This window comes from Rana temporaria, chromosome 1, assembly GCF_905171775.1.
Source record: "Rana temporaria chromosome 1, aRanTem1.1, whole genome shotgun sequence".
Taxonomy (NCBI): domain Eukaryota; kingdom Metazoa; phylum Chordata; class Amphibia; order Anura; family Ranidae; genus Rana; species Rana temporaria.
In genome coordinates this window covers 76,353,682-76,375,173 of record NC_053489.1, presented here as the reverse complement: position 1 = coordinate 76,375,173, position 21,492 = coordinate 76,353,682, and the positions used below count along the sequence as shown (strand labels likewise).

General features: G+C 43.5%; 1 protein-coding gene across 1 annotated transcript in view; it reads right to left on the bottom strand.

Annotated features, from left to right (window-relative positions):
• LOC120928276 (granzyme A-like) overlaps positions 1 to 17,950 on the bottom strand; it is a 33,987-nt gene extending 16,037 nt beyond the window's left edge. The window contains exons 1-2 of the mRNA XM_040339377.1: positions 17,821 to 17,950; positions 12,048 to 12,186 (exon numbers count right to left, since the gene is read on the bottom strand). Coding sequence (XP_040195311.1) covers positions 12,048 to 12,186; positions 17,821 to 17,875 — 194 coding nt within the window. The 5' untranslated portion in view covers positions 17,876 to 17,950. The remainder of the gene's footprint in view (positions 1 to 12,047; positions 12,187 to 17,820) is intronic.
• Between the last annotated feature and the right edge of the window lie 3,542 nt (positions 17,951 to 21,492).

Sequence of the window (21,492 nt, the reverse complement as noted above, 5' to 3'; positions counted from 1 at the left end):
CGAGTCGCACGGCGCTATGTGAATGGGCGGATGTCTCCTGGGAGACACACAAGGTCCCAGAGGACACTGCTCCCCATTTCCCAGGAGTCAGCGCAAGGAAGAGAAGAAAGAAGACCACCACAGACCAGGAAGTGGCAGATTAGGACGATCTGCCTAGTAACAGCATTTCTGTTAAGTATAAAAAAAATTCAAGAAAAAAGAAACTCCAGCCAAAATCTTACTAACTGAAGCAGGCTTAAGCTGGGCCTGAATAAGGGAAGACACGAAGGCCAAGGAGACATAAGCATCCACATCTAAACCCTTGTCAAGGCAAAAAGAACACAATTTGGACCAGGTCAGGTTATACGTCTTCTGTGCTACCGACTTCTGGAGATGAATGGAGATTACTCCCATATCAAGCCCCAGAGGCAATCTAGACAAGGGGTGCCGTGCCGATCCGCTAATGGAACCAATTCCTGGAATCTCTAAAACTGCAAACGAGATAAAGCGTCAGCTATGTATGGTATTGTTATGCTATGGTATTATCAATCCCAGCAATGTCACAAGCTTTTAACCATATATTGAAACGCATGCAGTGTAACACCAAAAAATTTAACAGTTTTATCACTGACTCTGATCTGGATGACAGCATGTTGATGGCAAAAAGTAGGCCTGTGTTGTCTGTATGCACCATAACCCTGTGATTCCTAAACTGCTCCTTCCAAACTACCATGGAAACCACCACTGGGAACAACTCAAAAAGGACTATGTTTTGCAGAATTTCCGCATACCGCCAGCTGGGATGCCATTCGTAGGCGCACCATTAGCCATCCAAAAAGGCTCCAAAACCTGAAGAACCTGTGGCATCCATAAATAAATTTAGCTGAAAGCTGTCTGAAAAAGGTTGTTGCCAGAAAGTAGACCCATTAATATTGCAGAGTAAAGAATCCCATATTTTCAAATCTTCCTTAATACTTGCAGAGACACAGACATGGGAATAAGGGTTTTTTAAACCCTTGGTAGCTAACGCAAAACGCCTAGAAAAGACTGTGGCAACAGGAATGACCCTGGCTGTGAATGCGATTATAATAAAGATTGGGCCTCTTTTAACAAGACCTTGCGCTTAGGAAAAACGAGACCAACAATCTCATCGCCTTGAGGCGATTAAGTTTGCATTTGTTGCGCTTTACAAGTTTCTCACTCACTCACTCACTCACTCACTCACTCATACGGTGCAATTTCTCACTGGACAGTCTAAATTCCATCACGGAGGAGTCTATAAGTATTCCCAAAAATTCAATAGTAGAGGATGGGAGAATTTTCTCATGTGCAATGGGGATTCCAAAGGAATCACAGATATGAAAAAATGTGTGTATTGACTCCAGGCATAACTGAGAGTCCCTTGGACCAACAAAGATAAAGTCATCTAAATCGTGTAAGAAACCACCATCAGGGGACCTCATTGACAAAACCCATTGCAAAAATTTTGAAAAGGCCTTAAAATAAAAACATGATAGAGAGAAGCCCATGGGCATACATCTATCAAAATAAAAATGATCTCGGAATTGGAAACCCAGGGAGTTGAACCCTTGTGGATGCACGAGTATCAACCAAAAAGCAGATTTGATGTTTGCTTTTGCTAACAATGCTCCCTGCCCAAAATGTCTTAAGAGGGCCATCGCTTTATCAAAACCTCATCATTAAGGGAGGCATCTGTCGGGTAGGACAGATGGTGGATGAGCCTGAAATTACCCGGCTCTTTCTTGGGAACAATGCCCAAGGGGCACCTCCAAACTCCATTCTTCTGCCCTTTGGGTATTCTTTGTTATACTGTACATAAAAGAAAGGTCTGGTGTCACCAGTGACACACCTCCATCCCTAATAGTACAATAAAACACTTTAAATGAGGTGTGCACAATAGGCCGATGAAATTGACAAATAGAATTACAATAAAAACATTTATTGCAGAAATTATCACACATAAGAGTAGCATAAACAAAGGCAAAGCTGATACAATTTGTACATGGTTAAAGATTGTATTGCATTAGATATACATAAGATCTAAAACACCCAATGCGTTTCGTGAGATGTAACTTTTAGCGCCAGCATGCCATGCCACCCCATACATGGCATTGGGAGCGGAGCCTGCTGAAGGCTTTTCAGGGATTTTAATGGGAGAGCCCACATGGCTGGGATTTTTTTATTTATTTTTTAATAGGACAATTAATTTTGCTGCTGCAAGCCACTGATCTCTCACAGGTACACAACCCTTTTATCCTTCACACCTAGCACTTCATTTTACCTCTTTTTTGACATTAACACTTTTTCACAATCCCCACTTTCCTTTCAGATGATTGCCTTTTGACATCTCTTTCCACATATCTGCAGTCTTGTACACATTCCTCCCTGACCCCATTATTTGTCCTACCATCGTAATAGGTTGGTTTCTACATATGTAGCACTACCCCCGGAGGAGCTGCTGGTTTGTTTTGGGTTGCATATTTACCTTGTGGCTCTTCTGAATTCCTAGGGGTGAATGGTTCATATAGCAATAGTAAAGGAATGTCCGCAACAAGTGTCTTTTCTGTGCTCTTTATTACCCAGCCGGGTAAAAACAAATAAACTTGTGGTGAGGAAAGTAGAGTTGAAGAAAGAAAGGAGAATAGCAAATTCAGGCGTAGCAATAGGGAAACAGTCCTGCTCCCAAGTGTAACACTTCTCTGCGCCACTCCTGCTTGAGTGGGAATAGCGTACCTGAATAGGCCTCTCTCACTGACCTGGCAGCCAGAGTATCGCTCGAACCTTTGAGGAAAAGTCTCTGCCACAGACCCTCTTTGAAATGAACGTCAGGGAGACACCTCTGCCACAGGCCCTCTCTGATTGCAGTTACAGAGGCAATCCTCCTTAGGTGAATTACGACTGGATCTCCTTCTTAATATCGCCCAGGTACCGACTGACAGGTGATCAATCCTTCAGTGTCTGGCTACCTTGATCCCCGGTGGTTTGTCAAAATCCTTTTGGACCACCAGCCTCTCATTGGCGCTCCTCAGACGGACTCCCCACCAAACAGCTATACCGCTTGGGATCCTCAGAGGTGGGAACCCAGTCGATCACTGGGTCCCCATCGCTGCTCAAATGTTCCGGACCAACATGGTCCCATAACCATGAACACGGTGTGGCACACACGCCCCGGCCAGGTAGGCCATAACGCCGGGGCACCGTGATGTGGTCACCCTAAAGGTGGGTGCCACACTGGACGAAGAAGACGCTGAACCAATGGCGTCTGCCCCACAAATACCCTCCCCCAGCATGCACAGCGAGGCTCAACCCTCCTGATTGGCTGCTGGGGAGCACGCAAACCTTGACTCCACTGCTGCCATCTACTGCACTGGGGTGAAAGAACACCCCAGCACAACAGAATGAGCCCACAGCACAGGCAAGTTGAGACAGAGACCCAATTTAAAAATTTTAACCGGATCAGAGTTTAACTACACTCTGATCACCCTCTAAATATAAATAGCACCGGTACTTTGAAGTAACCAGGCGCTACACATACATTCATGCATTCCATTATATAAAAAATTATGATGATTTTGCTAACTTAGCAATGGTTGATTATATACATATTATAATATAGTTGACACCTTAAAGTGGGGTCCCACCAAAAAATGGAACTTCCACTTTTTGGAATCTCCCCCCCCCCCCCCCGTGTCACATTTGGCACCTTTCAGGGGGGAGGAGGGAGCAGATACCTGTATAATACAGATATTTGCTCCCACTTCCTGGCATAGATCACCTCTGTGATTTACGCCACTTCCGGCGCCTATTCTGCACCCCCTGCTGTCTTCTGGGAGACACACAGGTCCCAGAAGACAGAAGGGACCAGTAAGGATGTGCCGCGCGACTTGCGCATGCACTGTAGAGAAACAGCTAGTGAAGCCGCAATGCTTCACTTCCTGATTCCCTTACCGAGTATGTCAGCGGCTTCGGCTGCCGACATTGCGGGCACCCTGGACAGGTAAGTGTCCATATATTAAAAGTCAGCAGCTGCTGTATTTGTAGCTGCTGGCTTTTAATAATTTTTCTTTAGTGAAAAAAAAATCCGCTTTAAGTGATTATCCAGGGGTGGAGGCCACTGGAGCCCTTGTGGGGTTATAAATGGGAGAGAATACATGGCTGGGATCTTTCATTTCACTTCACATGGGACAGTTCACTCTACTGCTAAAAGCTACTGATTCTACACAGGGATACATCTTTCATCATTCTCATGCACTCTCTTGTGCCTGGTTATGTTTTTTTTTTTTTATATTTACCCTTTCTCACATTCCCCCTTTTCCTTTCAGGGATTGCCTTTTTTGACATCTCTTTTCCCATATCTGCAGTTTTACACACATTCCTGCTTGGCCTTTATCCCTCTTACCATCGCAACAGGTTGGTTTATACATGAATCCCATTCTATACGGTACTTCATAATTATTTTGCCAATGTAGCAATGTTTAATTATATACATATTATATCATATTAGTCAATTGACACCTGAACTGACTATTTAGGACCTCCAATGTCACTCATTTCTACCCATGCCATGTCTGCCTTCCCGTTGTTTCTTGGTTGGGATTTTTGGTTGGCTCTGCTCCCTTCCAAGCATATATTGCTGCCATCCTCAGTGAACATAGCCACAGGCACCTAAGCTTTGCTGATTGGTGAGTATGGGGTCTTTTCTTTCTCTGTAAGGCCCCCTCTTACCGCTTGTCCATCATTTATTCATGTGTTACATTAAGGAATCACAACTGGCTCCCCACTGTACATGTGTGAGATTGCATGGTGCGTTAACACTGCATCCTCCATGTGCCAGGCGGCTCCGGGTGGGAAGGGGCAGTGCTGTGCTGGCGATGAGTAAATTAGAATATTGACATTAGAGTTCTTAGACATGCAGGAATGTTCAGAAGTTAGCTGCAGTGTACAAGAACAGAGCAGTATGGGTTTTCATGCAGCAGATTGAATGCAATCTACACCAGCTCTAGGAATTAAAAAAAAAAGTTGAATGAGAGAAATATGGAAGCTGCCATTGCTGACCTCATACTAAGAATATTAGTTGCCTAGCTGCCTCTATATTCACTAATTTGGGCCTAAATTATAGAAAGAATTGAAAAAGAGCAAGGAAAATGGTTATGGTAATCTTAAAGCCTCGTACACATGATCAGATTTTCCACCTCTGACTTTTGTCCGAAGGGCGTTGGCCGTGAACTTGTATTGCATACAAACGGCAAAGAGTTGTTGGCCAACAAACACTAAACTACATTTTTTTTAGCTCTTTAGCGCCACCCTTTGGGAAACTTCTGCTAAAGTTGTGTAATGGTGAGCATGCATGTTTGTACTATGAATTTTTCTCCGACATCACACATTTGTTGCCGGAAAATTTTAAAGCATGCTATCCCACATTTGTTGCCGGAAAATCCGACAATTCTCAGATGGAGCTTACAAATGGTCGGATTTCCGACAACAGCCTGTCATCACACTTTTCCTGTTGGAAAATCTGATCATGCGTGCTGGCCTTTACACTGCAGCCTTGCACGAGCTCCATAGCAAACCATATTTTCTAGCTAAATGAATTCATATCTGTGTGCATTGCAAACACATAATCAATACCAGGAGGATGAGATCTGGTTGTTCAAGCATGATCTATGCAGATGTGCATGTTTATAAGCTTCAATAAATCAGCACCATTGGCTAATTAACCTGGAACAGGTATAGCTATCTAACCAGTTAAGTTAGATCTCTGAATCTGCATGTTCTAGATCAATCCTCATATCTCTGTATACTCTACAGCACAGTGTTATTGTAGTTAAATTCCTCCAAAAGGTTTCTGTGACAGTATTATAGGTCAGAGGAAGCCTACATTCATTTTTTTCTTGTTGTTTTAACACTTATCATAGGAAACTTCTCACTTAGAGGTGATGTTTGCTAACAGGATGTTTCACTCTGACTCAAAGTTCTCTTTACAATGAGACTGACTTCCCCACATGTCACATATCTATGATGCGTGTATCGCTACCCCCGGAGGAGCCGCTGATTAGATTTGGAATCGGCGTATTTAAGTTATCTCTGTGATGTGTCTAGGGGTGTTGATGGTTGTGAGAGCAGTGACGGAATGTTCAGACAGTTGGTTGACGTTTTTCAATGCTTTATTTCTGGTCCAACATGACCAACAGTCAACCCGAGGTAGACAGGAAAGATTGGTGAAAGAATAAACCTTGCAGATACAGGCGATGGATAAGCAAAAGCAGTCCTGCTTTCAATAGTAACTCTTTCCTCATCGCCACTCCAGCCGGAGTGGGTAAAGTGCCCCTGGACAGACCTCTCTCACAGGCCTGGCAGCCAGAGCGTCACTTAAACTTCTGGGAAGGAACAAGTCTCTGCCACAGACTTGGCTCTAATAGAATTTAGGTTTTAGGATGAGACCTCTGCCACAGGCCTAGTGCTTGAAAGTTTGGATGATAGAGCAAATCCTCCCAGTGGATCACTAGGGGTCAACGACTGTCAGTTTGCCACATACAACCTGTCAGTGTCCGGTGCCCAGATCCCTGATGGTTCGTTCAAGCCCTGTTGGATCACCTGCCTCCGGGTTCTCCTCAGACCGATCCCCCACCGAAGAGCACAACCTGCTTGGGATCTTCTCAATAGAGATGGAGGGACCCAGTAAGTCACTGGGGCCCCTGTGCAGCATCAGATGCTCCGGGCCATGAGGGCCCAGAGTCGGGAACTCCCCGTAGAACGTGCGCCCCGGCCCGGTAGGCCATATCGCCGGGGCCCGTGACGTGCGCACACCCTAAAGTGGGTGCCGCACCTGGAACCAGGAACCCGCAAAGAACCCTGAGCAATGGCCTCCGCCACAGAAATACCCCTCTCCAGCATGCTCCGCGAGGGAAAACTCTCCTAATTGGCTGCTGGAGAGAAGCGGCTCCGCCTAGACCCCTCTGGCGCAACCTACTGTCCAGAGATGAAACGGCATCTCTGGAGAACAGAATGACCCAGAGAACAGTTCAGGGCTGGCGACAGCCGAATTTAGCAAATCAAAATGAATGGGAGCAAATAACTCTCCCATTCCCCAACTAAATGTAACCATAGCACCTGTACTGAAAAGTACACAGGCGCTACATGTACTTGGTATGGTATGTATACAGTATAGTTAGACATCTTAATTGTTGCCCCCCTGTCCTCAAAGGTTTGTATGCTGGATTATTTGTAAATTTACACATGTAATTAACTAACCAGCAGTTTATGAAAGTGACACTAGACTCTGGCTAAACAAAATATATGTTCAAATATGTGTTCTTGACCCAAAAAAGTACATCCTATTGTTCTCAGTCTCCTCCAAATCCCTTCTTTCTGTTGCTGCGATCTGACTTCTTGGCTACATTTGTTATTACTGTATGCACCGCATAATAGCACATTATGACAGACTTAAAGTGGTTCTAAAGGTTCAAGATTTTTTATCTTCGTGCATTACATGCATTAAGGTAAGAAAAAACTTCTGTATGCCCCCCCCCCCCAATACTTACCTAGACCCTCTCTCGATCCAGGGATGTGCAAGAGAGCCTCTGCTAACTGGAGACTCTCTCTCCTCATTGGCAGAGACAGCAGGGGGAGCCATTGGCTCACGTTGCTGTTAATCACAGCCAGTAAGACATTGAGAAGAGAGAGGGAGCGGGGCTGAGCCACTCCTCTGTGTCTGAATGTACATGCAGAGCAGCAGCTTGAAAGCGAGCCTGCTCGGGTGCCCCCACAGCAAGATGTTTAATCTGGGGACACTTGGCAGGAGGCAGGGGCCAGGAGCATTGGCAGGGGACCCCAGAAGAGCAGGATTGGGGCTGTTCTGTATAAAACCATTACACAGAGCAGGTAAGTAGAAAATCGTGAATTACCCTCACTGAATATGGGATTTTAAAGGCTCAGAGAGTACAAATATATTTGTATTAAAAGATAATGATTTTATTTATAGAACACAAAACAGTAATTTGGCACAGTATAAAAAGTCAACATAGTGAAATGAGATACAGGGTTACTAGTGGGGAAGGCGCCCAGTAATAGTACAATACACATGTAGGGGCTACAGAGGCCAATGCCAACGCGTTTCGGAGTTCTAAGACTCCTTCTTCAGGGCAATCAGTGTATGTGATATTGGTATAGTAGGGTGCCCCCAGATGAACTGATGCGATCCGCCACACCATGTGGTTAAAAATACAATAAAAAATTACCAGAAAGCCATGTAGGCTGGATGGAATAGGTGGTAACCCGGGGCGGGTCTCGTTAGGCAGACACCAAGACCACCTGAGATATCAATGTCCGCAGTGTGCTGCGCAGGTTTTTTTTTTATATGGTAGAGATTACTAATAGAGGTTGTAGCCTCCTACTTAGCCTTTCAGAGTGGAAGGGTTTGCTTGCAAGAAAGGTCTTGTATCCTGCATGTTATCTTTTCCACCCTGTGCAGCCTGGTGGGACAGCGAAGAGCAGGTAAGTATGACACGTTTGTTATTTAAAAAAAAAAACATTGCCTTTAATATCAACTTCTTCGGGTCTTCCTTCCGGGCCACTTCAATGGCCGGGCTGTGATAATGTCACTTACACGCATGCACACAGGGTCACGTCATCACAGCACAGAGCGGTGCATTAAATGAGCTAGGTAGGGGGAAGAATTTATGACGGAAGAGACCAATAGGGTCTCTTCTGTCATAAAAACCCTTCCTGCCATCATTTGTTTTAAACATGTGAGTTAAATAGCACTTTAAATAGTGGATGTGTGTGTGGATTCTTTTTGGAGAACAAAGATGATGTTTAGTCTCACTTTAAGAGCCTCCTGTGAGATTCCTTTGGACCTAAATAGGTTTCTGTGTCCAGTACTGGCATAAACGTGTGGAAGTTCAATACAAAAAACAAAACAGGTATATATTTGCAAAATGTACAACATTTTTTGAATATCATGTTAAAGCATTCAGTTGTGTTTTTTCTATGTATTTACTATGCTTAATGGCACAATTCCCAACTGTTCCATATTTAGAACCAAATCTCTGTGCCGTTCTTTTCAGCACTTTGTCTATTTTGTACATGTAATGCATACACTTGTTTAAAAAGCCAAGGAGTTAAGCCGCGTACACACGACCATTTTTAATGTCCTAGAAAAAACAACGTTTTTTGCAACGTGATTCTTGTCAAGCCTGCCTTGCCCACACACGATCGTGAAAAAAAATGCTCGAGCAAAGAGCGGTGACGTACAACCTGTACGACGGCACTATAAAGGGGTAGTTCCTTTCAGATGGCGCCACCCTTTGGGCTGCTTTTGCTGATTTTGTGTTAGTAAAAGTTTGGTGAGAGACGATTTGCGCTTTTCAGTCTTCGTGCTTTTCAGTCTGCTACAGGGTGACAAATGTGTTATCTCCATTACAAATGCTAGTTTTACCAGAACGAGTGCTCCCATCTCATAACTTGCTTCTGAGCATGCACGTTTTTTTCACGTCGTTAAAGCCTAATGACGCGAAAATTTAGAGCATGTTCTAAATTTTTAATGCCCATTTTTCAAATCGAGCAAAATGCTCTGGAGCCCACACACAATCGTTTTTAATGACCATTTAAAAAAATGGCATTTTTCACATCATGAAAAACGGTCATGTGCACGCAGCATAACACCACCCAGCAATGTGTTTTCTGTATATCTGTAACTGGATCTTCAAACCTGCTGCAGCCACTATGAGAGTCCCACTTTACCCATTGACCTTGTAGGAGTGTTTAAGGCATACAGACAGTATAAGAAGCCAGGGGCTGACTCAGCCTGCCAGGTTCCTCCTATATCTAAAGCATCACTTTTTGATTGGCTTTTTTATTCAACTGTAAAAATATTTATAATTTTTTATATTTTGTCTTACCTCTAAGGCCCCATGCACACGAGAGGATTTATCCGCGGATACAGTCCAGCGGACCGTATCCGCGGATAAATCCTCTTGAGGATTTGCACGGATTTCCATCCGATGGAGTGTACTCACCATCGAATCGAAATCCGCGCCAAAATCCTCTGGCGATGACGTGTCGCGCCGTCGCCGCGATGATGACGCGGCGACGTGCGCGACGCAGTCATATAAGGAATTCCACGCATGCGTCAAATCATTACGACGCATGCGGGGGATCCCCTCGGACGGATCGATCCGGTGAGTTTGTACAGACCAGCGGATCGATCCGTGGGATCCGATTCCAGCGGATAGATTTGTTGGCATGTCAACAAATTTTTATCTGCTGGAATTCGGAAATATCCGCGGATAAAGATCCGCTGGAGCATACACATCAGGGGATCCATCCGCTGAAAACGATCCGCTGAGATTTTTCAGCGGATGGATCCTCTCGTGTGTATGGGGCCTTAGGCTGCATTCACACCTGAGCGTATCGTTTTCCGCGATTTTTGTGGCGTGTTTTTACCGCGTTTTGCCATGATTTTTGCAGCGTTTTTTACTGTGATTTTGGACAGGTCACCTATGTTAAAAGCAGAAAAACGCCCAAATGTGCCTAAAAAAAGTCCCAGAACTTGTTTGAGCTTCAGGCGTTTTGGAACTTCTGGCTTCAGGCGTTTTGGAGTGGAGATGTGAACCATCTCCATAGAGAATATTAGATTTTTTCTCCTCCAGCGTTTTGTAGCTTCAGGCTTCAAGCTACAAAACGCTCAGGTGTTAATGGGGTCTAAATCTCTTAAAAATTTCAAATGTTAGTATAAAGGAAAGCAGTTTTGAAAATGAGTATGATACAGATTGTATTTTTGGAGCGTCCTTGATTCTCATGTCTCATGACCATTGTAGGCATTATTTAATGTAGGGGTGCCCAGCCAGTGGCCCGGATGTGGCCCACAAACCTCCTGCTCTGGGATGGCTGGTTGGCAAGCCCAGATCGCCTATCCGTCATTCCAGAGCATCAGTGTTGTGAATGAAGCCGGCAGTAAAGAAAAAAAGAGGGGGATCCATCCCCTTCCGCCTGGGTGGACCGAATCGAAGGGCCTGTAGAGTGGGCTGTGTCCGTGTCTGCTCTCGATATGCAGAGTGGACACAGACCTGTCATCCGCCCGCTCCACTTATTGTGGCCCGCGACAGGTTTCCAAGTCACTTAAATGGCCCTCGCTCTTCAAAAGGTTGGACATCCCTGATTTAATGCATACAATTTTTGTCTTTTATTGTTTATGTATATTAAGATTCTCATTTATTTAGATCATGGTTTAGCTAGCAGTAGCTGGAAATAATCATCCAAACAAGTCCAGCTTAATGTCATTGATAGCTGATAACGGATGGTCTTCTTTATGAATTGCAGGACCAGAGGTGGAACAAGAGTGTATTTTTTGTCTAAAAATATTTTTAGTAAAAGGTGTTCATCTTTGCCATCCCAGAAATTTGACAGATATACAATTTTCCTGAAATTTAACATATTTTTGCTTTGAGTATGCAATTTCATATTCCCACATAAGATTAGTCACGGAAATCAGAAGTAATATAGAGTTATAGCAATCACAAATACTGAAATACATTTTATTGTAAAGGCTGCAGATGTAGAATGGTTCTGTCGTGAGGCATTGGGCTGCCAGTTGCATATGCATGTCATATCGCCAAGAGCTGATCATATAAAAGGTCTGTAAGACTTATTTAATATAGCCTAAATAATGCCACTTTAACTTGCATACTATTTAGGATACTGCCTACTGAAAATGATGTAACTGTTGAGGAGTTACTTAACTTTTGAGGCTGTTGGTTGAAAGAATTTATAAAGACCACATCCAAATATTTTAAAATTTCTGAAGGAACACACCTAAAACAGTCATTCATTTTTTCCCACCTTTAATCTGTGTCCTTGCTTTAGCTCTGAAGGGGATTTTCTCAGACTCCAAATACTTAGTACAGGTTGGCTCAGGGTAATGAGTTTCTTTGTATTTTTTGCCAAGCCATCCTTTAGACACTACAAATAAACTATGTAGAGAGAGCTGGCTCTTGAGTGGTGTAAATTTTAATCCATTAAAAAAAACATAGACATTAATTACTACTTACACTGTGCATTCAGCTGCTGTCAAAACCCAGTTAGGTTTTATTAAAGTTCCACCACAGAGCGTCTTTCCTGGGGTTCTCACCAGGGCCATGTATGGCCTTGGTCCAGCTTCCTTTCCTCCTACAATTTCCAAAGACACACCTATAATTCAAAAGAATAAATTACTAATTTTTTTTTCTTCAATGCAAACCAATTTTTTTTTTTAGACTATATCAGGGATTTCCAAACTTTGGTTCTCCAGCTGTTGCGGAACTACAATGAGGCATTGTAAAACTCTGACATTCACAGACATGACAAGGCATGATGGGAATTGTAGTTCCTGAACAACTGGAGGGCCATAGTTTGGAGACCCCTGGACTATATGGTGAAAAATTGGGGAAATCTGGCTATCAAACCTATATGAGGTTATTGGACATCCCATTCCAAAACCACAGCATTACTATAGAGGTGCCCTTCCCTCCAATCGTTGTGGCTATAACAGCCCTCAAACTTCTGGGAAGGCATCCCCCAAGTTCTTAAACTATGGGCTGGATTCAGATAGAATGGTCTATCTATCCGCCCAGCGTAACGTATCTCAGATATGTTACGCCGCCGTAATTTAGGGCGCAAGTTCCGTATTCAGATACAACTTGCGCCCTTAGTTACGGCGGCGTAACGCATCTGTGTCGGCGCAAGCCCGCTTAATTCAAATGTGGATGATGTGGGCGTGTTTTATGCATATTAACTGTGACCCCGCGGATTTGACATTTTTTACGAACGGCGAATGCGCCGTTCGTGAAAAAATCCCAGTGCGCATGCTCGAAAATCCGCCGCAAAACGCCATTGCTTTTGACATGAACGTAAATTACGTACATCCCTATTCGCGAACGACTTAAACTTTTTAAAACTCGACGCGGGAACGATGGCCATACTTAACATAGGATACACCTCATATAGCAGGGGTAACTATACGCCGAAAAAAGCCTAACGTAAACGACGTTAAAAAAAGTGCCGGCCGGACGTACGTTTCTGAATCGGCGTAACTACCTAATTTGCATATTCCTCGTGGAAATATACGGAAGTGCCACCTAGCGGTCAGCATAAATATGCAGCCTAAGATACGACGGCGTAAGAGACTTACGTCGGTCGGATCTTAGGGAAATCTATGAGTAACTGATTCTATGAATCAGGCGCATAGATACGACCGGCCAGACTCAGAGATACGACGGCGTATCAGGAGATATGCCGTCGTATCTCCTATATGAATCTACCCCTATGTCTGTGGGAATTTGGGCCAATTCAGCCAAAAGAGCATTTGCAAGGTCAGCTACAATTAAATCTGGCTCATAATCAACATTCCATCCCAAAGGTATTCAGTAGAGGTGAGTTCAGGGTTCTGTGAAGCCTACTGGAGTTCCTTCTTACTAACCTCATCAAACCATGTCTTGCCTAGGGACACAGTCATGCAGGAACAGAAAATTACCTTCCCTAAACTTTTTGAATTGGAATTGGATAAGAACTCAATGACATGGATGGATGCTCACATACTTTGGCCATGTAGTGTACATGGATTCTACAATTTCAAAGCATTTGCAAAATCTTTCCACTAATGTTTTGTTACAGTAGGGAGCCAAAATTCAGCTTAGTTCCTGCAGGTAACACAAAATAAAAAAGTCTTTCTCAACCTTTTAACTATTAAGAAGCATGAGCAGTAAGTTGAGATTAAGAAAAAAATAAGTTAAAGGGAAAAATAAGATAAATAAGGAATGCTGTAAACCTAGCATGTATGATAACCAGGGTTACTTTATAGAACAAAATGATTTGCAGTAATAATAATGAAATGAAAAATAATAATCTCGAGATACCTGAATAGTTTTAGCCATAAAGGCTATAGTCCATATTCCCATCGCACACAGATCGCAGCTCTAGGATACTGGGTGCTGTAGCAACCACCAGCTGGAGACTGGATCATGAACACCACAAAGAATATATTTGCCAGCACACCTCAGATCTTCAGTCCAAAAGTTTTTTAATTCAGCATGATCACATCACAAGCAAGAAAGTGCACGTTTCAGAGTCATGCAGGACCCCTTCATCAGGCATGCAATCACATTGCACTATTTTGCTTATGATGTAAGCATGCTGAAATAAAAACCATTTGGACTAAAGATCCGATGTGTCCTGTCAAATATATTCTTTTTAGACATAAAGGTTTTTTTTTGTCCCTAGAAGCACCACCCCAATATTATCAGACACAATCTCATATGTCTTTTGCAAAGTTTTTTCAAAAAAGGTCACAAGTTTGCACTGTTTTTTTATCTAAACCTTTCTGACGGCTACAGTCTTTTTCAAATGTACAAACACATTGACCATGACAACTGATATACAGTAGCTGATTGCATTTCCTGGCATAATTGGGCTTCTAAACCTTTACCCACTTTCAAACAAAATGTTTTCTGCATGTGAGAGGAGTGGGACTGAACTTGACTCCTAAATGTTGTCAGTTTTAGGCTGAACTCCATACAGAAAATAAGAGTTAATGCATTTATGTTTATAATGAAATGTATTCAATGCACCTAGTATATGTACTTAAATCTGTCTTTATCAGTCTATCGTAATCTCCTACACAGTCGAACTGTGAGAGGGAAGGCCAGCGGTAGAAGTTATGCCGCGTACACACCATCACTTTATGTGATGGAAAAAAACAACATTTTCTGTGAAGTAAAAAACAACGTTTTTAAAACTTAAATTTTCAAAAACGACATAGCCTACACACCATCGTTTTTGTCACAATGCTCTAGCAAAGCGAGATTACGTTCACCACTCTTTTCTATTGAAGCTCGCTTCATAACTAGCTTCTGGGCATGCACGGGTTTAAAAACGTCGTTTTAAACGTCGTTTTTTGCTACACACGGTCAATTTTTGTGAAACAAAAAACTACGTTTTGAAAAACGACACAGAAAATTGAAGCATGCTTCAATTTTTTTTTGTCGTTTTTCACAAGACATAAAACAACGTTTTCCCCCACACACGGTCATTTAAATTGACGTTTTTAAAAACGTAGTTTTTTTTCATCACATAAAGTGATGGTGTGTACGCGGCATTAGTTAGGCTCTGATGCAGTACAAATGTGCTGTCACTGAACATTGTTGACAAGAGGGAGAGATTACTGATCATGAGTCATGATCTATTCAGTCTGCTGCTGTCCATTCACCTTCCAATCAAGTGGCTGATGGTATTTCATTAAGACGTTGCATTATTGCTGAGGTAGAGGTCGAAGAGCTTGATGTACCTACCTGGTATAGCTATTACCTAAGCATCTAGGCATGCCTCAAAAATAGCTCAAAATGAAAAAAAAAAAAACATTTAGCAAGTAAAACAGTTCCCACGTATTCATTTTCACAGCGTATATAGCTGCTATGCTAGAGTTTAGCTAATTGTTGCTACTACAGAGATATAGTTTACATGATTATACTAACAGCCATAATAATAATAATAATAATTCTGTAATAACAACATTGACAGTTTAAATACATTTTGATAATAAATGCAAATTATGATATGTGCACTTGGTATTTTTTTTATATTGTGAGCAGTAAAGCTGATTGTGCTGATTGTGCTAAGTGTACAAATGCAATACATACCTGTACATGGGCAAAACATCTACATTTTGTAGTGCTGCATTTAGGAACCAAGTCACTGAACAGTTGTCTCAACATTGTAATAATTTTTAGTTTGGAAACTACTGGAGATGCAAATGCTATATGCACAGGCCGTCTTTAATATTGATTGGACCCTGGGTAAACATTTTCTTGGGCCCCCCTCTATGCAATATCACTCTCCACCTGCTATGAGACATGCAACAAATAGCAGCTAGACTCAAAATCAGTTTACTGAATCAGATCAGACAGCGATTACGATTTGTTGCCAGAGGTTACAGTGTATCATTACCGCTTACTGACTGGTTGCTAGAGGTTACCCCCACCAATTTGCTTACCTTTTTAGAACAGGCAGATGTTAGGCTTAATGACCAAAGTTGCGGGCAGGACTTTTACGCGTGCCCCTTTACTTGCCCAGTGGGCAGCATTCAGTATAGGTGATGGGGGATATGACCTCAGGGAGGCATAATATACATATGAATGCTGCCTTTATTTACATATCAATGCAGCCGGTCAACGGCTATTTACATATGAATGCCACCGCTATTTACACATCAATGCAGGTTATTTACATGTAAACACAGGGGGCCAGATTCAGGTACCTGCGCCGCGGCATAACGTATCCCGTTTACGTTACACCGCCGCAAGTTTTCAGCGTAAGTGCCTGATTCACAAAGCACTTACCTGTAAACTTGCGGCGGTGTATAGTAAAGACGTCCGGCGCAAGCCCGCCTAATTCAAATGGGGCGTGTACCATTTAAATTAGGCGCGCTCCCGCACTGAACGTTCTGAGCATGCTCCGTTCGTAAATTTCCCAACGTGCTTTGCGCGAAATTACGGCTCCCCGACGTGTTTGTGAATGGCGATGTGCGTAACGTACTTACGCCGTACTTACGCCGAAAAAAAATAATTAAAATTCGACGCGGGAACGACTGCCATACTTTAACATGGCTGGTGTAAAGTTAAGCAATGAAAAAGATTGCTTAACTTTGCGACGGGGGAAAAAACGACGTTACGCACGAGAGTAGCTTCGTGGATCGCTGTAAAAGCTAATTTGCATACCCGACGCTGGAAAACGACGCAAACTCCACCCAGCGGCGGCCGAAGTATTGCAGCCTAAGATCCGACGGTGTAAGTCAATTACACCTGTCGGATCTTAGGGCTATCTATGCGTAACATAGTTAGGATGGGCGGATACGGAGATACGCCGTTGTATCTCTTTTGTGAATCTGGCCCAGGGTCTGCAGGTGAGTCATCTGTACACAACAATAGGGCAGAGCTGGAGAGCATTAGTAGCAGCACTTCACATTGGGATATCGGGACACAGCAAAGGACTAAAACTGGCATAGTTGGCAAGTATGAGGCAGGCTCTTTGGGCCCCACAACATCGATGGGGCCCAGGGCAGTTTCCCTTTTGCCCTGCCTTAAAGACGGCCCTGGCTATATGCAGTATAGATGGATTAAATTATTCATTTTGGGTGAGTATTGCAGCCTAATTCTGCCAAAGGAACATAGGACCATGAGAATTAGGAAATTCTTTAATTTACCAATTATTTATTACATGTACCAATTATGTATTTTGTAATGTCTCAAATGCTACCTCAGCTGTGATATTACAATAAAACAAGTAAAAAGAAAGTAGTGAAGGTCAGTCTTGACAACCGTGTCTAGACATTTGAAATGTGTCGAGTTGGGTCACACCTTGTGATGGCGTAGTAAAGGAAGACTGACATGAAAATGACCCTTCATACATACCTGTGTGTTCTATATCCAGTGTGCTGTGCAGGAAAGTGTAGGATGGGGAAACGCAAAACCTTTATACAGGTGACTTAGGGTTCTTTGAATGTTAGCCATGCATGTTGAGTAAATATATCCAAAGAGCTGGCACCTCAAGCAAGATTCTTATCTTAGCCATAAATCTTTTTTCAGAACCCATACACCACTCTTATTATTGTTAGGAGAATAATAATTAATTTAGGGTTTTCGTTCTGAGCCAAAGGTGAGCCTACACAGACTGAAGTCATCTCCAGCTGTTCAAAACAACAGGGGTCCAGGTCACAATTTAAGCAGCCATGTTTAAAAAAATATTACATTTCTATGAATGTGGCCCTAAGATAGATATTATAAAAATACTTACAGTTTCCAGTTTGCAGAATAACTGCAGCAATCAGTAAAAGCCAAACAGCATTCATGTCTGCTCAGTCTTCTTTGCAGCTTGTGATGATCTGCTGGCATGTGCATGTATTTTGCAGGTGTTTGAGATTGCTCTTTTATGTGGTTTTACGTTCAGTGGTATCCACAAGCTACTTCAACAGCCTTCTTATTTGTTTCATTTTCTCACTTACAAAGAGGTATTTCATTTTAAAGGTATATTCAGGTTTGTTACAAAACATGAGGGCAGCACATAGGTGATATGCAAAGTGCAGCATCCCATAGAAACAGTGGTACAGCAAAAACGGTAGCATCTGCTACTGGGCCCAACACCCTTATTTTACTTACTTCTTTCTGAGCCTTTAGCTTGAGAGCCAAGAACCAGATGCCATCTGAAGCTAAACATTTATGGCCCTGTCAAATGCCTGACCTTGCACCCTTGCAATCTATTGTCAAATAACACAGTAATGCACGTGTCCTGCTTTTGCTTAGGATGGTTTGGGCTTTCTTTTCCAGTCTTATTGGCCAAACAAAATGGAGAAGCAGCGAGGAAAGGGGAGTGAATGCTGCTGAGGAATTAAGTGACCCTGTTTCTATTCCCAGCAAATGCAATATAATTGGTCACTCTAAGCTATTGGTTGTCAACTTAGGAGGTATAGGGGGTCTCAACTGTCATTCCTGACATCACATAATATTTAGCATATGTAATGCTACAGAAAACTTTAAAAAGTGCAGACTAACTATAGGAGTTGATGAGAGACTGTGAACATGCTACTGGTGTGATTAGGGCATGTTGTTGGAGACATGTTACATGAGACTGTGATAGATCACTGCCATTACAGTCTTTTTAAAATCAATATTTGTTTACTATTGTGACAGGGGTCGCGTTGGGTGGGGAGGGGTTTACCTTACCTTGGAGAGCTCTGGAAACACTGTGTCCAGCTTCCCCAGGCCCTCTTATGTGTAAATCACCCTATGGGCCAGATTCTCGTACAGCGGCGTATCTTTGTGCGGGCGTAACGTATCCGATTTACGCTACGCCTCCGCAACTTAGACGGCAAGTGCAGTATTCTCAAAGCACTTGCTCCGTAAGTTGCGGCGGTGTAGCGTAAATCGGCCGGCGTAAGCCCGCCTAATTCAAATTTGGAACAGGGGGGGCGTGTTTTATGCAAATGTTCTGTGACCCGACGTGATTGACGTTTTTCACGAACGGCGCCGTCCGTGGAATCTCCCACTGTGCATTGCTCCAACGTACGCCGCAAGGACGTATTGGTTTCGACGTGAACGTAAATGACGTCCAGCCCCATTCACGGACGACTTACGCAAACGACGTAAAATATTCAAAATTCAACGCGAAAACGACGGCCTTACTTAACATTGGTACACCGCATGTACGCCTCATATAGCAGGGGTAACTTTACGCCGGGAAAAGCCTAACGTAAACGGCGTATCTGTACTGCGCCGGCCGGGCGTACGTTTGTGAATTCGCGTATCTAGCTGATTTACATATTTTGACGCGTAAATCAGCGTACACGCACCTAGCGGCCAGCGTAAATATGCAGTTACGATCCGACGGCGTAAGAGACTTACGCCGGTCGGATCTAATAGAAATCTATGCGTAACTGATTCTAAGAATTAGGCGCATAGATACGACCGCCCAGATTCAGAGATACGACGGCGTATCTGAAGATACGCTGTCGTATCTCGTTTGTGAATCTGGGCCTATGTCTCTAAATAGAGGCACAGGGTGAATGAGAATCCCCACTATGATCTGTGCTAGTCAGACTCAGTGTTGTATATATTGTGTGTTGTCTCATGCTGTTGTGTACTATTTGCTGTGATCGTTTGGGGGGTGTGACTGTATTCTATTGTTCTATTGTGGCTGTCTGCCTCAACACTTATAGGATGTGTAAGTGTGTTTGCTTTCAGGAAAGAGGGAGGGGGACTCCTCCAGCAGACTGTTTACTGATGAGACGTTTGAACACACCTGACCCGTGTGTCTATTGTCATTGAAAAGTTTAACTCGCCCTGTTTTCCAAGGGTGGGGGGAAAGAGTTATTTATCGGTTGTGTCCATGTGTGAAAATAAATGAGTTTGTTGTTTGCCACTCTACACTGTGTTGCAGCTGGTGACTGGTGACTGAATGGGCTAAAGAGTCTTGGATAGTGCTGGTTCTGGACATAGGAAGCATTGACGGCAGACATAGTCCAGTTTGAGGACGAGGGTTTGTCACAACTATACCTCTGCATAGCAACAAATCTAATTTCGGGGAGCTGCGGTGGCTCAACGCGATTGGCACTGCGCTGACAAGCCATTCACCTCTGCAGCTAGGGGTTCGGATCCCGGTCTCGGCTACATGTGAATTGAGTTTGGTGGTCTCAGCCCGGCTCCCGGTGGGTGTGCTATGTGTGGTAAGCCTGCGCTTAGTACGCCCACCCCCCTCCCACAAAAACCACCACACTTACACGCACTCGAAATTGGGTTAACATGCACGCACTTTGACCACACGGTCTCTAAAAAAGAGAGGCGAAGGACTAACGGGGCTGGTTGAGCGGGCTAGATCCTCTCACTCCCTTATAATGAGTCCCTCTGCCCAGTTGGGCTTCAAAGCGGAGCATGTAGGGCGGGCTGTGTGGGAGAACCCTCTTACACACCCACCATTGCCACCCGGGGCATGGAGAAAGGTGGCAGATTGCCTCTGGGGGAGGCCTGCCTACTCCCAACTCCTGCAGTCCGGCTCCTCTCTCGAGTACACGCACAAAAAAAAATAAATAAAAAAAAAATCTCATTTCAATTTACTCTAAGCAGATACATAAGAAAGGTGTAAGGTTAATCCTAATAGCATGCACGTTTGAGTGTTGCTTTTTTGGTTTAGTGAATGCATTTTTTTTTTTTTTTAATAAAATTTTTTTAAAAAATTACAAAATGGTAGGTAAAACGTTATTGCTTAACAAAATGGATGAAATAAGACACACATTTAACATTTATCAAAAACACTGCAAACATTCAATCTTTCTTCTTTTTCCAACCAGCATGATAATTTTAGCTGGAATCCGATTGGTTGCTGTGACTAAAATGTTAAAAAAAAAAAAAAAAGTTTCTCTCCACGGTTTATTTAATACCTGGATACATCTAGTATTGCTAGCACTGGCAGTATTTTTAGCTACAAAGCACCAAAGGGCTAGTAAACAGGACTTCATGATCATGGTGTCTGGCAGGGGAGACACCATGATCATGAAGGTGGTTCTCCCAGGGCGAGGCACGGCTATTGCACACTCTAGGCCGTGCTGATCGTGGTTGTCTTCCCTGCCGCTTCTCGGCCTTTTGGCTAGGACTGGGTGTGGTATCTGTCCTTATCAGTTGTCAGCGGAGCGCTGAAGCACCTCTTACATGGGGAGGGTGGATGCAATCCAATGACGTCATTGCACCTGGAAGGATGGTTTCAGCAGGGACTACGCTGTGCTGCCCGACAGAATACTGGGGGCTGGCCCATGGTTGAGTCTGAGCCATCTGGAAGGGTGCTCCTGGTGAGGATGGGTGCTGCGCTTGGTCTTGGTCTTTTTGCCGAGTTCTAGTCTGGCCTTCTGGCTGGCTGGTGTAAGTGCTATCTCTTTCATCGATCCGGTTGGAGGAGCTGGTAATGCCCTGTATGGTGGAA